This window comes from Leptonychotes weddellii, chromosome 6 (assembly GCF_054177405.1).
Source record: "Leptonychotes weddellii isolate Sample4059 chromosome 6, ASM5417740v2, whole genome shotgun sequence".
Taxonomy (NCBI): Eukaryota; Metazoa; Chordata; class Mammalia; order Carnivora; family Phocidae; genus Leptonychotes; species Leptonychotes weddellii.
In genome coordinates this window covers 79,513,698-79,536,780 of record NC_138374.1, presented here as the reverse complement: position 1 = coordinate 79,536,780, position 23,083 = coordinate 79,513,698, and the positions used below count along the sequence as shown (strand labels likewise).

Genomic DNA, 23,083 nt, shown 5'->3' with positions numbered 1-23,083 from the left:
AGATCACTCTTGTTTCTGTGTGGAGCGGGACTGAGGGGGGCAGATGGCAGGTAGGAACCTGGCTGTGGGAAATGAGCAGGACTGTAGGTGCTGACCTCGAAGGTGGAGGTAAATGGGCTCAGAGCATGCTCTGAGCATGTGGGCTCAGAAGGTCCCAGAGACCCAGAACCTGGGTGTCATAATGGCCAGATGTGAGAAATTGCTGCTGGGACCTGGGACCTTATTTTTAGGCAGCTGAATGTATGCTATTGTCATTCTCAACTTATTTTGGAAGCCAAAATTTATTTAGTTTGGTCCATTCATTCAACAATTTTTTTAGGACCTATGGTGGGTAAAGCACTGTTATGGGCCCTGGGAACGTAGCAGTGGATAGACAAAAAAAATCTCTGTCCTGTAACTATGAGCAGAAATTACAGATAAATATATAATCCCTGGGGTGCTCCAGTCTTTAGGACTTTGGAAATGAGGAAGAAACAGCCAAGTGGACAGCCAAGAATGATAGGAAGAAGACCGGCTGATTTGGTGTCCTGGAAACCACGTGATGAAGCATATCAAAATCCTTTAGTTAGGCGAAAGACTACAAACAAAATAAGTAAAATATAGAATGCCAAGAACAAAAAATACAGCACAAGACAGGGCCATGAAGCATTGAGAGGGCAATTAAATTCTCTATATAGACAGGTCTGGGGAAATTATGCTGAGAAGGTAATTGAAGTAAGGGCTAAAGAAAGTAGGGAGGCATCTCTACAGATGTAGGAGAAGAGTACACGGAGTACAGTCTGTTAAAAAAATAACGAGAAGGCAAAACTAGGGAGACAGTATAAAGATCAGTGCTTGTCGGGGCTTGGGGGAGGATGGAGGTGTCGAGGAGGATGTCTAGGGCAGTGCAGCTACTCTGTGTGATGCTGTGATGGTGGGTGCATGTCGTTGAACATGTGTCCAAACCCTGATGTAAGCTGTGGAGTTTGAGTGATGCTGATGTGTCCACTGCAAGTTCACTGACAAAACACATGCTCCACCCTGGTGGGGGTGGTGTTGTGGGGAGGCTGTACCTGTGTTTGGGGGGCAGGGGGTATGTGGGAAATCTCTGCTATGAACCTAAAACTTTTCTAAAAAATAAAGTCTATTAAATATGATAATAAGGAGGCCAATATGGCCAAGGTAGACTTAAGGGGAAAGTATAGTAGGAGATAAGTATGAGAGGGACCCGGGCCAGATCGCACAAGGCTTTGTGACAGGTGACTTCTGGTTATTTGCTCTGAATAAAACCATTGCAGGGACGTACTGTGGGATTTTGAGTGGAAAATTGACAAATACTGGGTTGTGTTTTAACAGGGTTACTCTGACTACTGGGTTAAAAACAGTCTGACTTAGATAAGAGAAAAGCATGGAAATGATTTAGAAGGCTATCACAGTAGTCCAGGCCCAAGAGGATGGTGAGTTGGCCTATGGTAGAGGCAGAAGTGGTGGAAAGACATGTTGGAATTCTGATACTCCTTAAAAGTAAAGACACTGGTCTCTGCTGGTGGACCAGATATGGAGGGAGAAAGGAAGAAGAAGAAGAAGAATCAAGGATGATACTGAGGTTTCAGGTCTTAGCAGTTAGGAGATTGTAGTTACCATTTAGAGAGGAACAGTGCGAAGGAAGCACGTTTGGGATAGGAGTATTACTGGGAGCTCATTTTAAACATGTTTGAGATGCCCACTAGACACCCACATGGAGATGTCAAGTAGGTCATTGGGTAGATCAGCCTGGATTTTAGGGCTAGAGATAAAATCCTGGGAGTAGTTTATCACTCACATGGTTTTTAAAACAGTGAGACTCTGTGAGATCACTTAGTGATTGGTAGAGATAGAAAAGAGGTTCAGCACTGAGCCCTGGGGTGCCCCAGTCTTTAGGACTTTGGAAATGAGGAAGAAACAGCCAAGTGGACAGTCAAGAATGATAGGAAGAAGACCGGCTGATTTGGTGTCCTGGAAACCATGTGATGAAGCATATCAAATCTGTCTACATGTTACGTGAGATGAGGTCTGAATCAAGTAAGATGAGGTCCAAACAATGACAGTTGAATTTAACAATATGAGGCTTATTGGTAACTTTGATAAGAACAATCAGTGGAACAGGAGGGGCAAAAACCCGACAGTGGGATCCAAGACTTGAAGGAGAGCAGTTGGAAAACAGAATAGTGGTGGGAATCTCTTAAAAGCAAGCAGTGCAAGGAAGCAGTAGCTGGAGGAGAAATTTATCTCAAAAGAAGTTATTTTTGCCTTTTGTTTCTGTTTTTAGATGGGAGAAATAACACCATGGTTGTAATCTGATAAGAATTATCCAACAGGTGGAGAAAAGTGCAGAAACCATGTAACTTGAACAGGTGTATGAGTGGAGGATTTGGCCTGAGCTGTGCAGAAACCTAGAGAAAGAGAAGAGAAAGTAGAGTGTATGAGGAAGGTAAATAGGGTAGTAAGGAACTTGTTTATATGTGGAGCTCTCCTGAGTTGGGCATGTTGAATTTGAGGTGCTTGGTGAGACATCTTTGTGGAAATACCAAGTCAGCAGTTGAAGCAAGCCCAGAAAAGCTTCAGATTAAATTCAGAGTTCATCAGTGTAACAGGTAATTGGATTCAGGTGGTGCGGTGGATGAGCCAGCTCAGGGGAAGTGTGCAGAGAGAGAGGTCGAGCTCTGGAACGGAATACCCAGGAGCATTGGTATTTTTGGGAAGGACAGAAAGAGGGGAGTCCACAGGGCAGAGATGGAGACTGGAAATCGGAGAGCATGGTGTCACTGAAGCCAAGAGAAGGTAGCATTTCAAGAGGGAGGAAATGGACGACGCTGTCAAAGGTGGCGGGTAGATTGGGTGTGGTAACAGGACTGTGGCCGGTTGTGAGAGAACAGGTTTTTGAGGTGGTGGCGCAGCAGAAGCCACATTTTGTGTGGTGAGGAACAGATAGGTGATGAGGATGTGGATACAGCACACCCTGTCAAGGTTTCCAGATGGTTCCCAGTGAACAGGAAGGCAGGGAGTTGGCAAATGAAGCATGACATAGGGTTCAGGGAAGAGTGTGTTCATTTTGTTTTCATATGGAAGAGACTTCAGCTTTGTTTAGTGCTAGTAGGAAAAAACAAGAAGAGTTTTACATAGAAATTTTACTCAGTTTATTTGTGTACATATTTTTTCAAAAGGCTTCTTTGTAATTTTTCAAGTTTTTGTCATTGTTTGTTATTTGGAGTTGCTTCTGAATCAAGATGATTTTTTAAATTTTATTTAAATTCAAGTTAGTTAACATATAGTGTATCATTAGTTTCAGGGGTAAAGTTCAGTGATTCATCAGTTGTATATAACACCCAGTGCTCATTACATCACGTGCCCTCCTTCATGTCCATCACCCACTTACCCCGCCCCCCCACCTCCCCTCCACAACCCTCAGTCTGTTTCCTATAGTTAAGAGTCTCTTGTGGTTTGTCTCCCTCTCTCTTTTTATCTTACTTTATTTTTTCTTTCATTCCCCTATGATCCTCTGTTTTGTTTTTTAAATTCCACATATGAATTAAATCATATGGTATTTGTCTTTGACTGACTTATTTTGCTTAGCATAATACATTCCAGCTCCATCCACATCGTTGCAAATGGCAAGATTTCATTTCTTTTTGATGGGTGAGTAATATTCCAGTGTGTGTGTGCGTGCGTGTGTATATACACATCTTCTTTATCCACTCATCCATCAATGGACATCTGGGCTCTTTCCATATTTTGGCCATTATGGACATTGTTGCTATAAACATTGGGGTGCAAACATAACTAAATTTTGACTATTGATAATTAAAAAAAAAATTTTTTTTTTAAGATTTTATTTATTTGACACAGAGAGAGACAGAAAGCAAGCACAAACGGGGAATGGCAGGCAGGGGAGAAGCAGGCTCCTGGCTGAGCAAGGAGCCTGACTGGCTCAGTCAGTTAAGCAGCTGCCTTCTGCTCGGGTGGTGATCCCAGGGTTCTGGGATAATTTTTTTAAAGTGGCATGTTTGCCTGCACACAGGATGGTTTATTTTCCCAGAATTTATAATTTAAAATATAGTTTCATTTATATTCACTAATATAGTGATGTAAGAAGTTTTTAAGATTAGGGGCGCCTGGGTGGCTCAGTCGTTAAGCATCTTCCTTCGGCTCAGGTCATGATCCCAGGGTCCTGGGATTGAGCCCCGCATCAGGCTCCCTGCTCAGCAGGAGGCCTGCTTCTCCCTCTCCCACTCCCACTCCCCCTGCTTGTGTTCCCTCTCTCGCTGTCTCTTTCTCTCTGTCAAATAAATAAATAAAATCTTTAAAAAAAAAAAAAAGACGTTTCTAAGATTACATTTTTAAAATCAGCCATTATTCAGGTTCTTTGTTGACTTGGAATCAATCATATGAAATTACTCAGATCCACATTGAATTTCATTTACTGCTAAGATATAAATCTCTTTAAATTTTTTTTATTGAATATAAGGTGACAGTTTCAGGTGTACAACATGGTGATTCTCTACAGGTTATACTGTGCTCACCAGTGTAGCTACCATCTGTGACTGTATGACACCATTACAGTATCATTGACTAGATTCTCTAGGCTGTGCCTTTTATTTCTATATCTTATTCATTCCATAACTGGAAGCCTGCACCTCCTGCTCTGCTTCACCCATTTTTCCCATCCTCCACTCCCCTTCCCTTCTGGCAACCATCAGTTCTCTGTATTTATGGGTCTGATTCTGCTTTTTGTTTGTTCATTTGTTTTTTAGATTCTACATGTGAGTGAAATCATATGGTATTTGTCTTTCTAGGTCTGGCTTCTTTCACTTGGCTTAATACCCTTTAGGCCCATCCATGTTACCACAATGGCAACATCTCATCCCTTTTTATGGCTGTGTAATAGTCCATTGTGTATGTATATACCACATCTTCCTTATCCGTTTGCCTATTGATGGACACTTAGCTTGCTTCCATTATCTTTGCTTTGTAAATAATGCTGCAGTAAACATAAGGGTGCATATATCTTTTCAAATTAGTGTTTTCATTTTCCTCAGGTAAATACCCAATAGTGGAATAACTGGATCATTTCTATTTTTAATTTTTTGAGGCACCTTTGTACTGTTTTCCACCATGACTGCACTGGTTTGTGTTCCCACCAACAGTGCACGAGGGTTCCTTTTTTCCACATCTTTGCCATCACTTATTTCTTGTCTTTTTTATGTTAGCCATTCTGGCAAGTGTGAGGTGATATCTTATTGTGGTTTTGACTTGTATTTCCCTGATGATCAATGATGTTGAGCAACTTTTCATGTGTCTGTTGGCCGTCTGTATGTCGTCTTTAGAAAAATGTCTATTCAGGTCTTCTTCCCATTTTTTAATTGGATTACTTGGGGTTTTTTGGTGTTGACTTGTATACATTCTTTGTATATTTTGGATATTAATCCCTTATCAGATATGTCATTTGCAAATAACTTCACCCATTCAGTAGTTTGCCTTTTCGTTTTGATGATGGTTTCCTGTGCAAGTTTTTTATTTTGATGTAGTCCCAACAGTTTATTTTTGCTTTTGTTTCCCTTGTCTTAGGCATATCTAAAAAAAAATATTGCTATGGCCAATGTCAAAGAAATTACTGCCTGTGTTCTTTTCTAGGAATTTTATCAGGTCTAACATTTAGATCTTTAATCCATTTTTATTTTATTTTTGTGTACGGTGTGGGAAAGTGGTCCAGTTTCATTCTTTTGCATGTGGCTGTCCAGTTTTCCCAGAACCATTTATTGAAGAGACTATCTTTTCCCCATTGTATATTCTTGCCTCCTTTCTCATATATTAATTCATCATATAAGTGTGGGTTTATTTCTGGGTTCTCTGTTCCATTGATCTTGTGTTTATTTTTGAGTCAGTACCTTACTGCTGTAATTACTACAGCTTTGTAGTATATCTTGAAATCTTGTACTATGCCTCCAGCTTTGTTCTTGTTCCTGAAGACTGCTTTGGCTTCTTGGGGTCTTTTGTGGTGCCATACAAATATTAGTATTACATGTTCTAGTTCTGTGAAAAATGCTGTTGCTACTTTCCTGGGTATTGCACTGAATCTGTAGATTGTTTTGGCTAGTATGGGCATTTTAGCAATATTAATTCTTCCAGTCCATGTGCATAGACTGTCTTTCCATTTGTTTGTATCATCTTCAATTTCTTTCATAGTTTTTAGAGTACAGGTCTTTCACCACCTTATTTAAGTTTATTCCTAGCTATTTTATTTATTCTTTTTGGTGTGGTTGTAAATGCAGTTGTTTTCTTAATTTCTCCTTCTCCTACTTTGTTATTAGTGTATTAGTGAAATGCTACCAATTTCTGGGTATTAATTTTGTATCCTGCAACTTTACTGAATTCATTTATTTCAGTACTTTTTTTTAGTGGAGTCTTCAGGGTGTTCTAGTTATAGTATCATGTCATCTGCAAATAGTGACAGTTTAACTTCTTCCTTACCAGTATGGATCCTCATATTCCCCCTTTTTCTCTTTGTCTGATTGCTGTGGCTACAACTTCAGTACTATGTTGGATCGAAGTGGTAAGAGCGGACATCTTTACAGGAAAAGCTCTCAGTTTTTCCCCATTATGGAGGATGTTTGCTGTGGCCTGGACTTTTATTTTGGGGAAGAGTTTTGATTACCGATTAAATTTTTTTACTAGTAATTGGTCTGTTCAGATTTTTTGTTTCTTCCTAATTCAATTTGGAAGATAGTGTGTTTCTGGGAATTTATCCATTTCTTTGTTTTTCCAATTTGTTGGCATACATTTTTCATAGTATTCTCTTATTCTTTGTATTTCTGTGGTATCAGTTCTCTTTTGTTTCTGATTTTATGTATTTGAGTCTTTTTTCTTGATGAGTCTGGGTAAGGGTTTATCAGTTTTGTTTATCTTTTCAAAGAACCAGTTCTTGGTTTCATTATGGGTTTTTTCTCTTTTAATCTCTATTTCATGCATGTCTGCTCTGATCTTTATTATTTCCTTTCTTCTACTCACCTTGGATTTTGTCTTTTTTTTTCCCTTTCATTTAGGTATAAAGTTAGATTGTTTTTTTGAGCTTCTTATTTCTTGAGTTGGCCTGTATCACTGGATATTTCCCTCTTAGAACTGCTTTTGCTGTGTCAAAAGATTTTGGACCACTGTGTTTTCATTTTCATTTGTCTCCATGTATTTTTTTTTTTTTATTTCTTTGATTTCTTCATTGACCCATTGGTTGTTTAGAATATAAGCCTCTTCATCTGCATTTCAGCTCAGTGTTTGAAAACTGATTTCCCTTTCTCCCTTAGGTGGTTTCCAAAAAGTCTGTTTAGCATTATGTTTACCTCTAAGGGTGAGTCAGTTGTGCCTCTCAGAACTATCATTTTAAATAAGTTTTATAATATTAAATTTGTTGTGTATGTATGCATATGTGTGTAGGTAGGTACCTAGGTAAGAAGAAAAGGAAGGGCTGAATATATTGAGAGAACTATTGGAAATTTCTCTGAGGGTTTGTTAGAAATCTTGAACTGAGTATAAGGAATCATGCTGGGGTCCATGTATCCCCCTCTTTCCCTAACCTCTTCATTTTCCCATACTTTCTGGTACATATGCAACCAAACAAGGTGAGCACAGTCATGAAGTCTACAAATCACAGATGTCTTCTCAGATTTTCAAATGAAAAACAAAGTAGATGTTGTTAGGCAGACAAGTCTATTAATTAAAAGAGAATGATTGTGACTTTTAATTTTAAGGGGGAAGATAGGGATTTGGCACATTTAACATATGTGACTTTTCAGAATAAAAGCATACGGTACAGTAGCCAGTCGGGGATACCATTATTTTAACTTTAATTCCATTCCTTTTTTTCCCCTCTTATGTTTCAAATTGTGTTAGTCAAAGTGAAAGGGAAGAATTTGAAAATGAGTTCAAACAACAGTATGAACGAGAAAAAGTATTATTAACTGAAGAAAATAAAAAACTGACAAGTGAACTTGATAAGGTGAGTGATACAATCTAATTTGTATTCCCTGAGCATATGCTAGATGTTCAGCACTGTGATAGAAATTGTAGAAATAATTTTATGTTTGATGCACAGTTTGGGTTTACTATTCCTCCTTATATACAAGGATTACCTAGATGGTATAGGCAAGTTTTCATTACACCAGTCTATATAGGAGTTCTGAGGAGAGGGTTTTACTTATCTCATCTTATTCTTTGTCCCATTTATTTTTTGATCCTCTATTCTTTATTTCACTTTCCATCTATTCTCTTTTTCACTCTTTCCTGTCATACTTAGCACTTACTCTTTCATGGCTGTTGGAGTTAAGCTGGCCATTGGCAAGAGCAGGAATATTTAGGCCAAACTGGAGAACTTTTGACAACTATGATGTCCTATTCATGGTGGAAAACTGCGAGTAGCTAGAAATAATATCATTGGTAGGTAGGAATCCAGGGAAACCAGCTCTGCCTAAACTGCTGTAGCTTGAGTAAAGAGCAGAACCATAGATTAAACTTAGACTCAGCCAGATTTGTGAACAAAATGTCAAATACTTAAAAGGAATGTTTTTTGTTTAGTAGCTGAGATTTCTTGAACTGCCATTATTCTGCATTTCTTTTGTCAGTTCTTAACAAACAGTTGTAAAAATCCTAATATTATCCAGACGTTTTAATAATCTTATTTATATTTAATTAAGAACATTTGGGTAATTGTGTTTTATAATGATTTCTAGGACTTTCCTCCAGTAAAAGTATTTTGTTCAGTTATTAGTTATTCTAATAACAGATTGAAATACCATGACTAAATAGTCATAAAAGACTTTTTATTGTCTCTCAGTTTTCCCTTGTGTTCCATGCATCTTTCACTACTTTCCTCATGACTGTTAGGTTCTTTACACATTTAATAATGACTTTGCTTGTTTGCTTGAAAACTATTTGAGAAACAATTCCATTTGTCCATTTTGTAAAGTCTTATGAAGCTGATGTACACAGACACTGTGGGAAGTGGCCAGAGATAGTAAGTAGTATGAATGTTTTGTTTAAAGTACGAAGAGTATATGAAGGTGATTGTGTAACTCTTCGTTATTTCCACTAAAATAAAACTAACAGTATTTGAATTTTATCCAAATAGGTCACATAATTTTTATTTCATGTGTTTAACTAATATGACTATAAAATTAAACATTATTTCTGTCTGTTAGAATTTAAGATTCTGTTAAGAGTTACCTTGACATAAGAAATGCAGTTAAACTCTAGAAGGCCTCTGCATGTAGTTTCTAAACAAATTACCTAGTAAAAAATGTATATAGTTCAAGAAAAATTATATTAAATAATAATCAAATTGAATGTAGATCAAATCTTGTATTCACCCCTTGGTTTTATTTCATTAGTAACCATAAAGTTCTGCCGAGTTTTCCAGAAATACATATTTAGAGATAATTTGTAAGCAATACTCTTTTTGATTCTGATGAGATGCAAAGGATAAAAATAAAAGCCTGTCTCCTAAGTTAATAAAAGTAGAACATTACCTTTTCTTACTACATTGAAAGGTATGATGAAGGATGAGTAGAACTTTGAGAGCAAATTTGTATGGTGGGCAAATATTTAATGACAAATGATAACAAGGAAATATTTATTCCTGAGAAATAGAGATGGATCTGGGTTCTGCTACCTTTTAAGCCTCTTCCCTATATTTATTCCTTTTACAGCATTTGCTTCTCTTCCTCCTTAACTCTCAGTTCACCTTAACTGAGCATCTTCATTGTTTCTTTCTGTTCAATCATTTTCTGGTTTGGTTTGAACTGTGTTTTTTCACCAAGAGGGATAACCAAAGAATACTTTTGCCATTGCTCTACCAGCTCTTCTGTCTGGAACCTGAGCGGAGAGCTGAATTTCTTCTCAGCAGAACTTCTGGCATAGAAGCCAGAAAACAACTATTAGGTTAATTTTGAAATTTATTTAATTAATACTATGAATAGATTCTCACATTCACATTTTTTTATTATGTTCAATTAGCCAACATTTTTAAACTCCACAAATTAAAATTTAAGAGGAAATTAAAAAGGGGTGCCTGGGTGACTCAATCAGTTAAGTGTAGAACTCTTGATTTCAGCTCAGGTCATGATCTCAGGGTTGTGAGATCAAGCCCCCAACTCAGGTGCAATGCTAGGCATGGAGCCTGCTTGGGATTCTCTCTCTCTCACTCTGCCCCTCCCTCCACACCTCCACACCTCCACCCACCACTCATGCTCTCTCTCTCAAAAAAAAATAAAAAATAAAAAAAAAGTTTGTTGATATTTTCAGAAGTCTGGTAAGTTTCTTTTATTTTTTTAGAGAGAGAGAGCACTCTCTCTAAAATGAGAGAGTGGGGGGTGGAGGGGGAGTGAAGGGCAGAGGGAGAGAATCTTAAGCAGGCTCCAAGCCCAACCCAGAGCCCCACAGGGTGGGGCTTGATCTCATGACCCTGAGATTGTGATCTGAGCCAAAATGAAGAGTTGGACGCTTAACTGACTGATCCACCCAGGCACCCCTGTTAAGTTTCACTTTTTATTAAAAGATAACTTACTGCAAATAAAATTAGCCATGTATGTTAGAGAAAGTAAATGGCTTCCCATAAGGAAAAGTATTATTTGTATCTTGTTCTTAAATTATTATTTTACAAAAAAGCAAAATTATAAAAATTACATAAAAGTTACCCATGATCTCATTACCACAAAACAACGATTTTAATTTTATGTGTTCCTTTCCAGGTTTTGTTTGTATAAATATTATTACGTAGGTGCAGTCATACGTGCATTCCCTTTTCTAATATGCCTTTCACTTAAAATGTCATGAGCATGTTTCCGTATTCTATACTATACTACTATTCCATACTATAAGCCAGATATGTCAAGGTACAAATAGTAAAACCTGATTCTCATTCCCAAACAAGCAAAATGAACTAATACTTGGCTAGAATTTACTGAGGGCAGGTCCTCTTCTGAGTTACTTTATATAAATCATTTAATCCTCACAAAAACTCTGTGAGGTGTTCCCTATTACTCTTGCCATCTTGTAGATGAGACTGAGGCAGAGGGGGATGAGACTCCTTTCCTAATCAGAGAACTAGGAAGTGGCCAGATGAAATTTGAATACAGGCAGTCTGGCTCCAGAGTCCATGCTTTTATTCAGTAATAATGAAAAGATTAGCATTTCTCTAATACTGAACAAGTCTACTTAAAACTACTTGTAACTATTGTAACACGGCCTTGCAAAATCTGTGTTTCCTCTCCTTCCTGCAGATGTCTAGCTGACCTCACTCACAAATTAGTTGGGAGGGCTGTCAAAAGCAATCATAATAAAAAACAATGTGTTGTAGGAATTAGTGAAGACATTCATCTGCAAAAAAATTTTTCAAAAACAGCCGGTAAACTTCTGTCTATGCTAACATGAAGAGATTGATGAATCTTCTCAAGAAAAAAAAATTTTTTCAAAGTGGACCCCATTGTCAAAAACAACCATTTTGGAACTCTGGGAATTAACCAGAGGAAGACCACTACAAAACATTGATAAGATAAATGAAGGAATATCTAAACAAATGGAGAGATGTACCCTGTTAATGGATTGAAAGACTTGGAATTGTTAGGACCTCAGTTCTCCTCTAATGTATAAATTCAGGGAAATCCCTATCCAAATTCTGGTAGGCTCTGGAATTGAGAAGCTCATCCTTAAATTTATTTGGGAATACAAAAGACCTATAATAGCCTTGTGCAACAAAAATTGGAGGATTTACCTGACAGTCTTTGGAAACTTACTAGTAGTATTGGCATGATGGAACCATAGATTAATGGTCTAAAAATAAGCCCTCATATTTATGGCCAATTGATTTTCAGCCAAAGTGCCAATGCAATTCAAAGGGAGAAGGATAATCTTTTCAACAAATTGTGCTGGAACACTTGGATATCCATTTGCAAAAAAATTAAATTCTTATGCCATATAAAAACATTAACTCAAAGTGGATCATAAACTGAAACATGAGCAATAATCATAGGAGAAATCTTCATGATTTAGGGTTAGTCGAAAATTTCATAGATATAAATTAAAAGTACAACCCATGAGAGAAAAATAATGATAAATTGTACTTCATCACATCTAAAGACAACATTAAGAAAACTAAAAGACATACACAGATGAGGAGGAAACATTTGCAAATCACTTACCTGATAAGAAACATATTTAAAATATAGAAAGAACTTAAAACTCAAGAATAAGAAATAATGCAAACAACCCAGTGAAAAATTGGGGGAAAAATTTGAGTAGACATTTCATGAAAGAGATATGAATGACAAGCATGTAAAAAGATGTTCAGTGTCATTAGGAAAATGTGAACTTAAAACCACAGTTATGTACTGCTGTACACCCTCAAGAACAAGTGGAATCAGTAAGAGTGACCATACCAACTTTTGGCAAGGGTATGGCAGAACTAGAACTCCTACACTGCTTGTAGGAGCATCTGGTGGTGGTATAACCACTTCAGTAAATAGTTTCAAAGGTTCTCAAAAAGGTAAGCATACCCTTACCATGTGACCCAGAAATTCTTGTAGATACTTATTTAAGAGAACTGAAAACACAGTCCTCTTAAAAACTTGTGTATGAATGTTCATAGCATCATTATTCACAATAGCAAACAACTGGGAACAGTACCAATGCTCATCAGCTAGTGAACAAGCAAATGAAATTTACTATTATCCATATAATAGAATACTACTCAGCTGGAAAAAGGAGTGAATTTCTGATACACGCAATACTGTGGTTGAATCTCAATATTGTGATGAGTGAAAGACAAACTCTACATGTTGTAGGATTTCATTGATATTAAATTTCTTGGAAAAGCCGAAGTATAGAAACAGAAAACAGATCAGCAATGCCTGGAACTCAGGTTGAAGCCAGGACTGACTGCAACCCAGCAGTGGGGAAATTTCTCCTGTACCAAAACTGGATTGTGGTGATTGTTGCACAGCTGTTTAAATTTATTAAATTTAAATTTAAATTAAGAGCCGAGATGCCCTTCAACAGATGAATGGATAAAGAAGATGTGGTCCATATATACAATGCAATATTATTCAGCCATCAGAAATGATGAATACCCAACTTTCATATCAACATGGATGGGACTGGAGGAGATTATGCTAAGTGAAATAAGTCAAGCAGAGAAAGTCAATTATCATATGGTTTCACTTACTTGTAGAACATGAGGAATAGCATGGAGGACCTTAGGAGAAGGGAGGGGAAAATGAAGGGGGGAACATCGGAGGGTGAGATGAACCATGAGAGACTATGGACTCTGAGAAACAAACTGAAGGTTTTAGAGGAGAGTGGGGTGGGGGAATGGGTTAGCCTGGTGATGGGTATTAAGGAGGGCATGTATTGCATGGAGCACTGGGTGTTATTCAAAAATAATCATGGAATACTACATCAAAAATTAATGATGTACTTTATGGGGACTAACATAACATAATAAAATTAAATTAAAAATAAATAAATTTATTAAAAATCCGTGAACCATACACTTGTAATGAATAAATTTTATTGTATGTAAATTATACCTCAGTAAATCTGTAAAAAGAAAATAGCTGGTAAAGTACATTTTCAGAGGTAAGTAGCACACCTTGAGGTACAGAACTTCAATCCCTTATTCTCAATGGACAAGTAAGGGTGTATGTTGGCATCAATAGCTTCTCTGGACCCCATTGCCTTCTGAGAAGACAGTGAGGTTGGAGGTAGGGTAAACAGGGAATTACAGCTGTGCTCCTTTGGTAGAAGGAAAGAAAGAAAACTGCATTGTGACTTGTGCCAAAACTGTCTATGTCTCACAGAAGTACAGGCCAAAAACACATGAGAACAACCCTAGGTCACTAGGAGGATTCCTGATCAATTTAAATGAGGGAATTGGCACACTGTGACCTGAGCCAGATCTGACTCTCAGACTAAGACCCATGAACTAAGAAGAATTTTTACATAACTTCTAAGTAAGTTTTTGTAAGAAGAACAAGATGTGATGGAGGCCATGTGTGTCCCACAAAGACAAAAATATGTACTATCTAATTCTTTATTGGAAAGTTTGCAGACCCCTGACTTAGAACATGGCTTTAGTCTGTATTAGAAACTGAACCAAATATACGCACACACACACACACACACACATATATATACACACACACACACATGTATGTGTAAAGACATTTATTGTAAGGAATTTGCTCACCTGATTATGGAGTCTGACAAGTCCCAAGAGCTGTAGTTTGCAGTCTGGAGACCCAAGAGAGCCTATGATATAGTTTCAGTTCACGTCCAAAGGGCTTGAGACTCAGGAAGAACTGCTGTTTCCGTAAGAGTCCAAAAGCAGGAAAAACTAGCCTCCCAGCTTGAAGGAATTTAGGCAGGAGAAGTTCCCTCCAATTCATCCTACTCCCTAGGGTCAGCCTTTTTGTTCTGCAGGCCTTTAGCTGATTGGTTGGGCCCACTGTGTTAGGGAGGGCAATCTGCTTTATTCAGTCTCCTGATTCAGATGTTAATTTCATCCAGAGACACCTTCACAGACACACCCAGAGTAATGTTTGATCACGCTTGTTGGCACCCTAAGACCCAGTCAGGTTAACACGGAAAATTAACTATCACTTGGCCCCTCATCCCCACAAACTTGTAAATAGCTCTTCTAGGAAAAACTTGCCTTCTTCAGGTTGAGTAATCAAAAAGAAATGAACACAGGAACACAGTATTTCTATAAACATACCAAAAAACAAGAAAGGAATAGTAATAACTAATGCAGATTGAGACCATTTATCAGAAAAACTATAGCCATGAAATGAAAACTGAATGCAAATATTTTATCATACATTTTTTAAAACTTACTAAAGCAGGAACTTTCACTTCTATGGCAGATTAGTTTACTTCATACCCACCACCTCACCAAGAGCTGGATTTTTAAAAAAATTGTCTTAATATGGTGGGACTATTTCCTACAGTATTTATCTGCAGGAAGGCATTGGAGAGATAAGGCAGCCATCATCACTGACCAAGATCCTATAGAGGAGTAGTGCAGAGAGATGAGCCCAGCACTCAATGCCGCTTTTCCCCTTGAGGCATTTGCTGATATGAAAGCAGTAGCTGAGGATCCAGGAAGCTGAGCACAGTGTTCCACAGTCCCACAAGTTTGAAGAGATGAATACAAACTTTCAGTTGGACTCATTGAAAGGCTACATTTTAGGAATAAGAGTGAACCAGAAAGAGATGAGACCTCTCACTGACTGAAACCTAGCCTCCAAGTAACTCAATACCTGACCTATCTTGAATCTAAATGCTTGCCAGAAGTAAAGGTAAATACTCTCTGGAGGAAGATACTATATACAGATCCTCAAATTACCTCTAAAATTTTTATGCAAAATGTGTGGCATACATTAAAACAATTACCATGCATACCAAGAGATACAACTAAATCACTGAAAACCAAGAGTAAAAATAAAATAGCAAAAACAAAATAAGGAAAGAAAAAAAACAAAAAACAGAAAACTAGGCAGTCTGTATAAGCAAGCCCACAGGGATTCCCATCAGAATTTCCATAAATGAAATTTTATAATAACTGTATGATAGAAAATTTAAGACATGAAGAATTTCAGCAGACAACTGGAGTATATACAAAAGAGTCAAATAGAACTTCTAGGAGTAAAAACTAAAATAACCAAAATACCGAATAGATTTTAACAGCAGACTGGAAAGAGCTGAAGAAAAGAGTATATAAATAAAAAAATATCAGACTAAAGTATGGGTAGAGATTAATTAAAAGGATGGAAATACATAAAAGAGGACAGAGACCAAGGGGATGTGATGAAAAGATCTTATGTACAAATACTTGCTCTCCCAGGTGGAGAGGATCAAGAGACTGTGGCAGAAGCAGTATTTGAGGAATTAATGGCCCATAATTTCCCAAAACTTACGAGAAACATTTAGGTACAAAATCAGGAAATGCCACAAACCCTAAAGGTGATAAATAGAAATTAAATCCCACTTAGGGACATCATAGAAAAACTGCTGAAAACCAGCAACCAAGGAGAATCCTAAAAGCAACCAGAGAAGAAAGTCACATTATATTCAAATGAGCAAAAGTTAAACTGAAAGTTAACTTCCCAACAGAAAAAAATGGATTTCCAAAAAGGAATCAAAACGGGGAATAAAAAGGAATGCCATTTTCAAAGTGCTAGAGGAGGATAATTGCCAACCTGGAATGTCCTATATGGCAAAAAATGTCTTTCAGAAATGAAAGCAGAAATCGAGACTATAGAAAACTCTGCAGGACAAACCTGATTTCTTCAACAAATAAATTACAAGAAAAATAAAAGTGCTGGAGGGGAACTGCTATGGACAGAATGTTTGTGGCCCTCCAAAATTCACATGTTGAAACCTACCCCCCAGTGTGATTGTAGGAGGAGGTGCTGCCTTTGGGAGGTGATTAGGTTGTGAGGTGGCACCCTCATGGTGGTATTATTATCCTTATGAAAGCAACCCTGGAGAGCCCACTCACACCTCCCACCCTCTGAGGATGGCAGCCAGAAGACAGCCATCTATGAACCAAGAGCAGATCTCACCAGACACTGAATCTGCTGGCACTTTGATCTTGGACTCTCTAGCATCCAGACTGTGAGAAATAAATATTTCGTACTTAAATTACCCAGTCTCTGGTAGTCTAGTATAGGGGCCTGAATGGACTAAGAGCCTATAAATAAAAGAGACTTAAAAGATATAGGAACCATTAAGCTGTGGTTACTTGTTGGTATCACAATTCAATTTAATAAACTGTTAAGCTTTTTGATATTTTGAGATACCTGGAAATTTGAACAGTTACTACCTATGTGATGATATAAGGAAACTTATTAAATTTTTTAAGTATGATAATGTTATCTTTTGAAAGAGAGCCTTATTTGCAGGAGATATACACAGAAATATATATGGGTAAAATTATAGATGTCTGGTATTCACTTAGGAATAATTCAGGAGGAAGAGGTAAGAAGACAGGATACAAATGCAATGACTGGTATTGAAATGGTAATTATTGAAGTTGGCTGTGGGCTCATGGGAATTAACTTATACTGTCCATTTTTGCATATACTTGAAATACTTTGTAAGATTTTATTTTAAAAAGATGACATGGAGACATTTACAACCCCCCCCCCCAATAAAACCAAAACAAACAAAAAAACAAAAAACGAGAGATGTTGTTACCAGTAGAACCTGAGGAGTTTTCAGGCAACTGGAGAATGTTCACAAATGGAAGCAATTCAGTGTGGGAGTAAGGGAAAGCAAAGGCCGAGGAGAATTCAGAATACTTGATGTTTCCAAAGTCAGTGACCAGAAGGGTATATAATAAGAAGAAATCAGGAAGACAAGCATTTTTTAGTGGAATATGGTAAGTAATCAGCTCTAACAAGTGGCATCTGAGCACCTTGCATTCCTGTTCCTAAAAGTCACGTGTGTCTTTAAGTGTCTTAAAACTGCTTTTCAGCTCACCGCTTTGTATGAGAACTTAAGTATGCGCAACCAGCAGTTAGAAGAAGAGGTAAAAGACCTAGCAGACAAGAAAGAATCAGTTGCACATTGGGAAGCCCAAATCACAGAAATAATTCAATGGTGAGTACTCTTTTTAAATGTATTTTTGTGGGTGATTTGAACATGTGGCCAAGTTTGCGTGAATTCCAGAAGGCTACAACATGTTTTGTTTTTTTTTTCTTACTTTTTTGCTTTGAAAAAATAAGTTTCCCTTAAGAACAGTATTTTATTACTGACCTGTTATTTATTACTGATCTGCGTCCTTCTATATTTTCTCTTATGTTCCTCTTTTCCCCAACTGCAGCAAGTATCCTGTGTCAGATTTCCACAGCTTCACTGAAAGCTGTTATTTCTAAGAAAAGAAAAGGTTATTTTAAGACAGTTGGTCCTTAAAGAACTGAAGAAACTCATTCACTAGCTATAAGTTCCTTTCTAAGACCAAAATTGCTGTATTTGTGATTATTTTAAGAAACAGCCTGGAGAAAAATTTTGAACCTAAAGATGTGCTATCATTTTCTTTCATAATTACAACAGATTGATGTACATGTCATCATAGAAACTTACATGATTATAGCTTCATTTTATTAACTATTCTTTAAGCTCTTAGGATTCAATGTAGAATGAATTACCTTAGTAACTTTACACATTAATTATTTCATTAAGTATTTCTGGCATTTATAAAAATGTGTATATTTTTATAAAACATGAAGAAAGTTGAATCCAACAGGGACTTTATTTTCTTTGTTTGTTTTTAAAGATTTTATTTATTTGTTTGATAGAGAGAGACACAGCAAGAGAGGGAACACAAGCAGGGGGAGTGGGAGAGGGAGAAGCAGGCTTTCCCACGGAGCAGGGAGCCCGATGTAGGGCTCGATCCCAGGACCCTGGGATCATGACCTGAGCTGAAGGCAGACACTTAATGACTGAGCCACCCAGGCGCCCCCAGGGACTTATTTTCTAAGGAAAACATATTTTCTAAATTTTTATATTTACTTTTCAACTTTGTTGTTCTTTTTGGCACATCATGTATGTTTAATTTATATGAAAACTAGTTTCTTTATGGATCTATAGATCAATCGTTTGGTGGGAATTTTAGTTTCTTGTATTCTTATTTTGGTTCTTTAAGCATTTTTTCCATTTTCCTACTTATTGCAGATTAATACTCTCCATCTTAAATCAGAAGTGGATAAACACTCTTTTTAAGTGTTCTTACCCAAATGACTCAAGTATTTTGATTATAGACTAAACTACAGAGCTCTATGTTCACTCATCTTTGGTTTATGAATGTGACTATACAGTGCATATCTAAATGAAAATACCCAAATTGTGGAAATTTGGTTGTGTCCCAAACAGTATAGTACAGTTAATGGTTCATTAATGTTAAATTTATGCCTTGTCATGAAGTCTACATTTCTGAAGCAAAATCATTCTAATCTTTAGCCAAGCTTATAATATCAAAAATTATGACTCATTTATAACTCCATTATTTTGGAATCAAATGTATAATTAAGCTATTGCTGAAAATGACTTAGTAGAAGAAAAAGATGATCTGGCTAAAATCCTAGTTCCTAGACCACTGATCTTTTCCAGCAACAGGAATGATGGGTTCAGATGGAATGGGAAGTGCTTCTAGTAAAGGAAAGAAGCTTTAAAAATGTAGACTCTCTGGAAAGGTTAGTGGAAAGGATGAAGGTGAAAGTTTTTACATGATACCACAAAACACTAATTTTAGGCTTTTCACATTCAAGTCAAATGTGCAGAAGAAACCAGGAATGCAAGCAAATCAGTTTGCATAAAAGCTCTTATTTAGAAGTGGGCTAATATATTAGGGCGCCTGGGTGTCTCAGTCAGTTAAGTGTAAGACTCTTGGTTTCCACTCAGGTCATGATCTCAGGGTAGTGAGATTGAGCATGGTGTTGAGCTCCACATGCTCAGCACAGAATCTGCTCGAGATTCTCTCTCTCTCCCTCTGCCCTTCCTCCTGCTTGTGCTCTCTCTAAATAAATAAATAAATAAAATCTTTTTTAAAAATGGGCTCATGTATTAGATAACTAATTATTAAATACTTAGTAGGAAAAAAGTAAAAGGTATACTCCCTGTTCTCTGACTCCTCTCACCTACTTAAATCTGAGATGTTCTGTCCACACTTAAAAAGGTCAGGAATCTTAGTCTCTTTCAAGTTTTTCAGTTTTGGTATATTAAAAAATGAAGTGATGCCAGAGACAGGAAGATGGTGGTGGAGTAGAAGGGTTCTAGGCTTACCTTGTCCCACGAATACAACTAGAAACTGTCAAATCATACTAAATACTAAATCAAACTGAAGACTGACAAAACAAACTCCAAAATTAAAGGGAGAGAAGAGGCCACATTGAAGAATGTAGGAAGTGTGGAGATGTGGTTTAGGGAAGAAACAAATCCTGGCTGCTGCAGAGGAGAGGTAGCCATGGTCACAGAGAAGGGCGAGAGAGAGAGAGGAGCACATAGGGGAACACACAAGGAGAACATCTCCCCATAGCCATTGGCTTGGAAAATGAGAGGGGCTAAATTTCATGAGTTCTTGGAAACAGCAGGGCTTAAAGACTGAGTTTTAAAGGTCAGCAGGCTTGGCTGGAATAGAGCCTGGAGGGTACTGTGCTGCTCTTGGAAAGAAGGCAGGCAAACAACCTGGGGACAGATGGTGTGGAAACAGCAATATGAAGAGTGCTTGGAGCACACAGTGGGGAGGTTATTTGCTCTTCTTGGAGTGCAGCCCAGAGAGACAGCATTCATGGAGAGGCCTCTCTGAGAACAAAAGGAGCTGACCAACACCATTTCCCTCCCTGGCCCCTCAGCATAAACACAGAGCCACTTATGGGAAGATACTGGCTGCGTAACTTGGTTCCACCAAGCCCAACCCCCAGGTGCGCTGGTGGAACTGCCCTTCTCAGTCACACTTACCTCAGGTGTAGTGTGGTGGCCCTTCCCCCCAAAGACTAGCACAAACCCTTGCCTACACCATGTCTCCTCACCAGGGAGTTTTATAGGGCCTCAGTTCCAGTGGAGGTGGTGATTGGTCTCATTTCACAAGCAGACCAAAGAAAATTAGTGAAAACTTAGCACATTCAGGCCAGGGATCAAACACTGCCCACAGCAGGCAAGGAGAGCCTCTGTAGATGACTGGCTTGAAGGACAGAGCAACCAGACACAACAGCAGAGCACAGGCAGCACACACTGGAGACATTCCCTGGTGTGCCAGGCCCTGGGCACTACATGCCCTCTTCTTCATAAGGCCATTACTCTCAGGAGCAGGATACATAAGTGGCTTTTCTAACACAGAAGAAGGCAAAATGAGAAGACAAAAGAATTTATCCTAAGTGAAAGAACAAGATAAGGCCACGGCCAGAGATCTAAGCAAAATAGATATAAGTAATATGTCTGATGGAGAATTTAAAGGTATGGTCATAAAGATACTGGACTTCAGAAGACAAGGGAGGACATCACTGAGACCCTTACCACAGAGATAAAAGTTAAAAGAATTAGAGAGGAAGAGTGCAATAAACAAGATTAGAAACACATTGATACAGGCTGGAAGAAGCAGAGGAATGAATTAGTGACCTAGAAGACAAAGTAATGCAAACCAGTGAAGCTGAACAAAAGAAAGAAGAATTACACAAAACGAAAATAGACTTAGGGATCTCAGTGATTCCATCAAATGTAATAACATTTGTATTTTAGGAGTCCCAGAGTAAGAAGAATGAGAAAAGGGGGCAGAAAATTTATTTGAAGAAATAATAGCTGAAAACTTCCCTAATCTAGGAAAGGAAACAAACATGCAGATCTAGGAAGCAGAGAGAACTCACATCAAAATCAACAAAAGCAGGCCCACACCAAGACAGATTGTGATTAAATTGCAAAATAAAGTGATTTAAAAAAAAATCTTAAAAGCAGCAAAAGAAGTCAGTAACATACAAAGGAAAACCCATAAGGCTAGCAAGAGACTTTTCAACAGAAACTTGGCAAGCCAGAAGGGAGTGGTATGATATATTCAAAGTGCTGAGTGGGAAAAATCTCCAGGCAAGAATATTCTATCCAGCAAGACTCTCATTCAGAATACAAGGATGGTAAAGAGTTTTCCAGACAAACAACAACTAAAGGAGTTTATGACCACTAAACCAGCCCTGCAAGAAATATTAAAGGAGACTCTGAGTGGAAAGGAGATACCAAAAGTGACAATTTGAAGGTAGGAAACACAAAAGCAGTAAAAATGAATATTTTTGCAAAAAGAAAAACAGTGAGGGAACTCACAAAAAAGGATATGAAATATAATAACATACACCTAAAACATGGGGAGGAGAGGAGAAAAGAATGGGTTCAGATTTAAACAGCTATCAACTTAATATATAGACTGCTGTATACAGAAGAGGTTATATACAAACCTAATGGTAACCATATATCAAAAACTACTAATAAATATGCAAAAAAATAGAAAAAGAAATCCAAATATGTCACTAAAGAAAATCAGCAAACTATGAAAGACAAAGACAATAAAGGATCAGAAAAAAATTTTCAGAAACAGTGACAAAACAAGTAATGAAATGGCAATAAATACATATCTATCAATAATTACATTGGACATAAATGGACTAAATACTCTAATCAAAAAGACATAGGGTGACAGAATGGATAAATAAACAAGGTCTATCTATATGCTGCCTATAAGAGACTCATTTTAAATCTGAAGACACCTGTAGATCAAAAGTGAGGGGATGGAGGAACATTTGTCATGCAAATGGATGTCAAAAGAAAGCCAGAGTAGCAATACTTCTATTGGACAAAGTAGACTTTATGTTGTTGTTTTGTTTTGTTTTGTTTTTTGACAAAGTAGACTTTAAAACAAAGACTGTAACAAGGGACAAAAGGCACTATGTCATAATAATGGGGACAGTCCAACAGGAAGATATAACAGTCATAAATATGCACCAGACATGGGAGCACCCAAATACATAAAACAATAGGAAACACAAAAGAACTAATCAATAATAATAATACAATAATAGTAAGGGACTTTAACACCCCACTTATATCAATGGGCAAATCATCTAGAAAGAACATTAACAAGCAAACAGTTTCTTTGAATGATACACTGGACCAGATGGACATAACAGATATATTCAGAACCTTCCATAATAAAACAGAATATACATTCTTTCCAAGTGCACATGGGACATTCTCCAGTATAGATCACATATGAGGCCACAAAACAGGTCTCAACAAATTCAAGAAGACAAAGTCACCATGCACGTTTTCTGACCACAATGCTATGAAACTGGAAGTCAGCCACAAGGAAAAATCTGCAAAGACCACACATACATGGAGGTTAAATAACATACTACTAACCAACCAGGAAATAAAAGAAGAAATAAAAAAAATACATTGAAACAATGCAAATGAAAACACAACAGTCTAAAACGTCTGGGATGCAGCAAAAGCAGTTCTAAGAGGAAAGTTTATAATTTTTTTTTTT

General features: G+C 37.4%; 1 protein-coding gene across 3 annotated transcripts in view; it reads left to right on the top strand.

The window, feature by feature from the left end:
• Positions 1-23,083, top strand: part of CDC42BPA (CDC42 binding protein kinase alpha) — a 727,403-nt gene that overhangs the window by 514,615 nt on the left and 189,705 nt on the right. For all 3 annotated transcript variants that reach the window (XM_081824457.1, XM_081824456.1, XM_081824455.1), the window contains exons 15-16: positions 7,900-8,005; positions 17,537-17,661. In XM_081824457.1, coding sequence (XP_081680583.1) covers positions 7,900-8,005; positions 17,537-17,661 — 231 coding nt within the window. The remainder of the gene's footprint in view (positions 1-7,899; positions 8,006-17,536; positions 17,662-23,083) is intronic.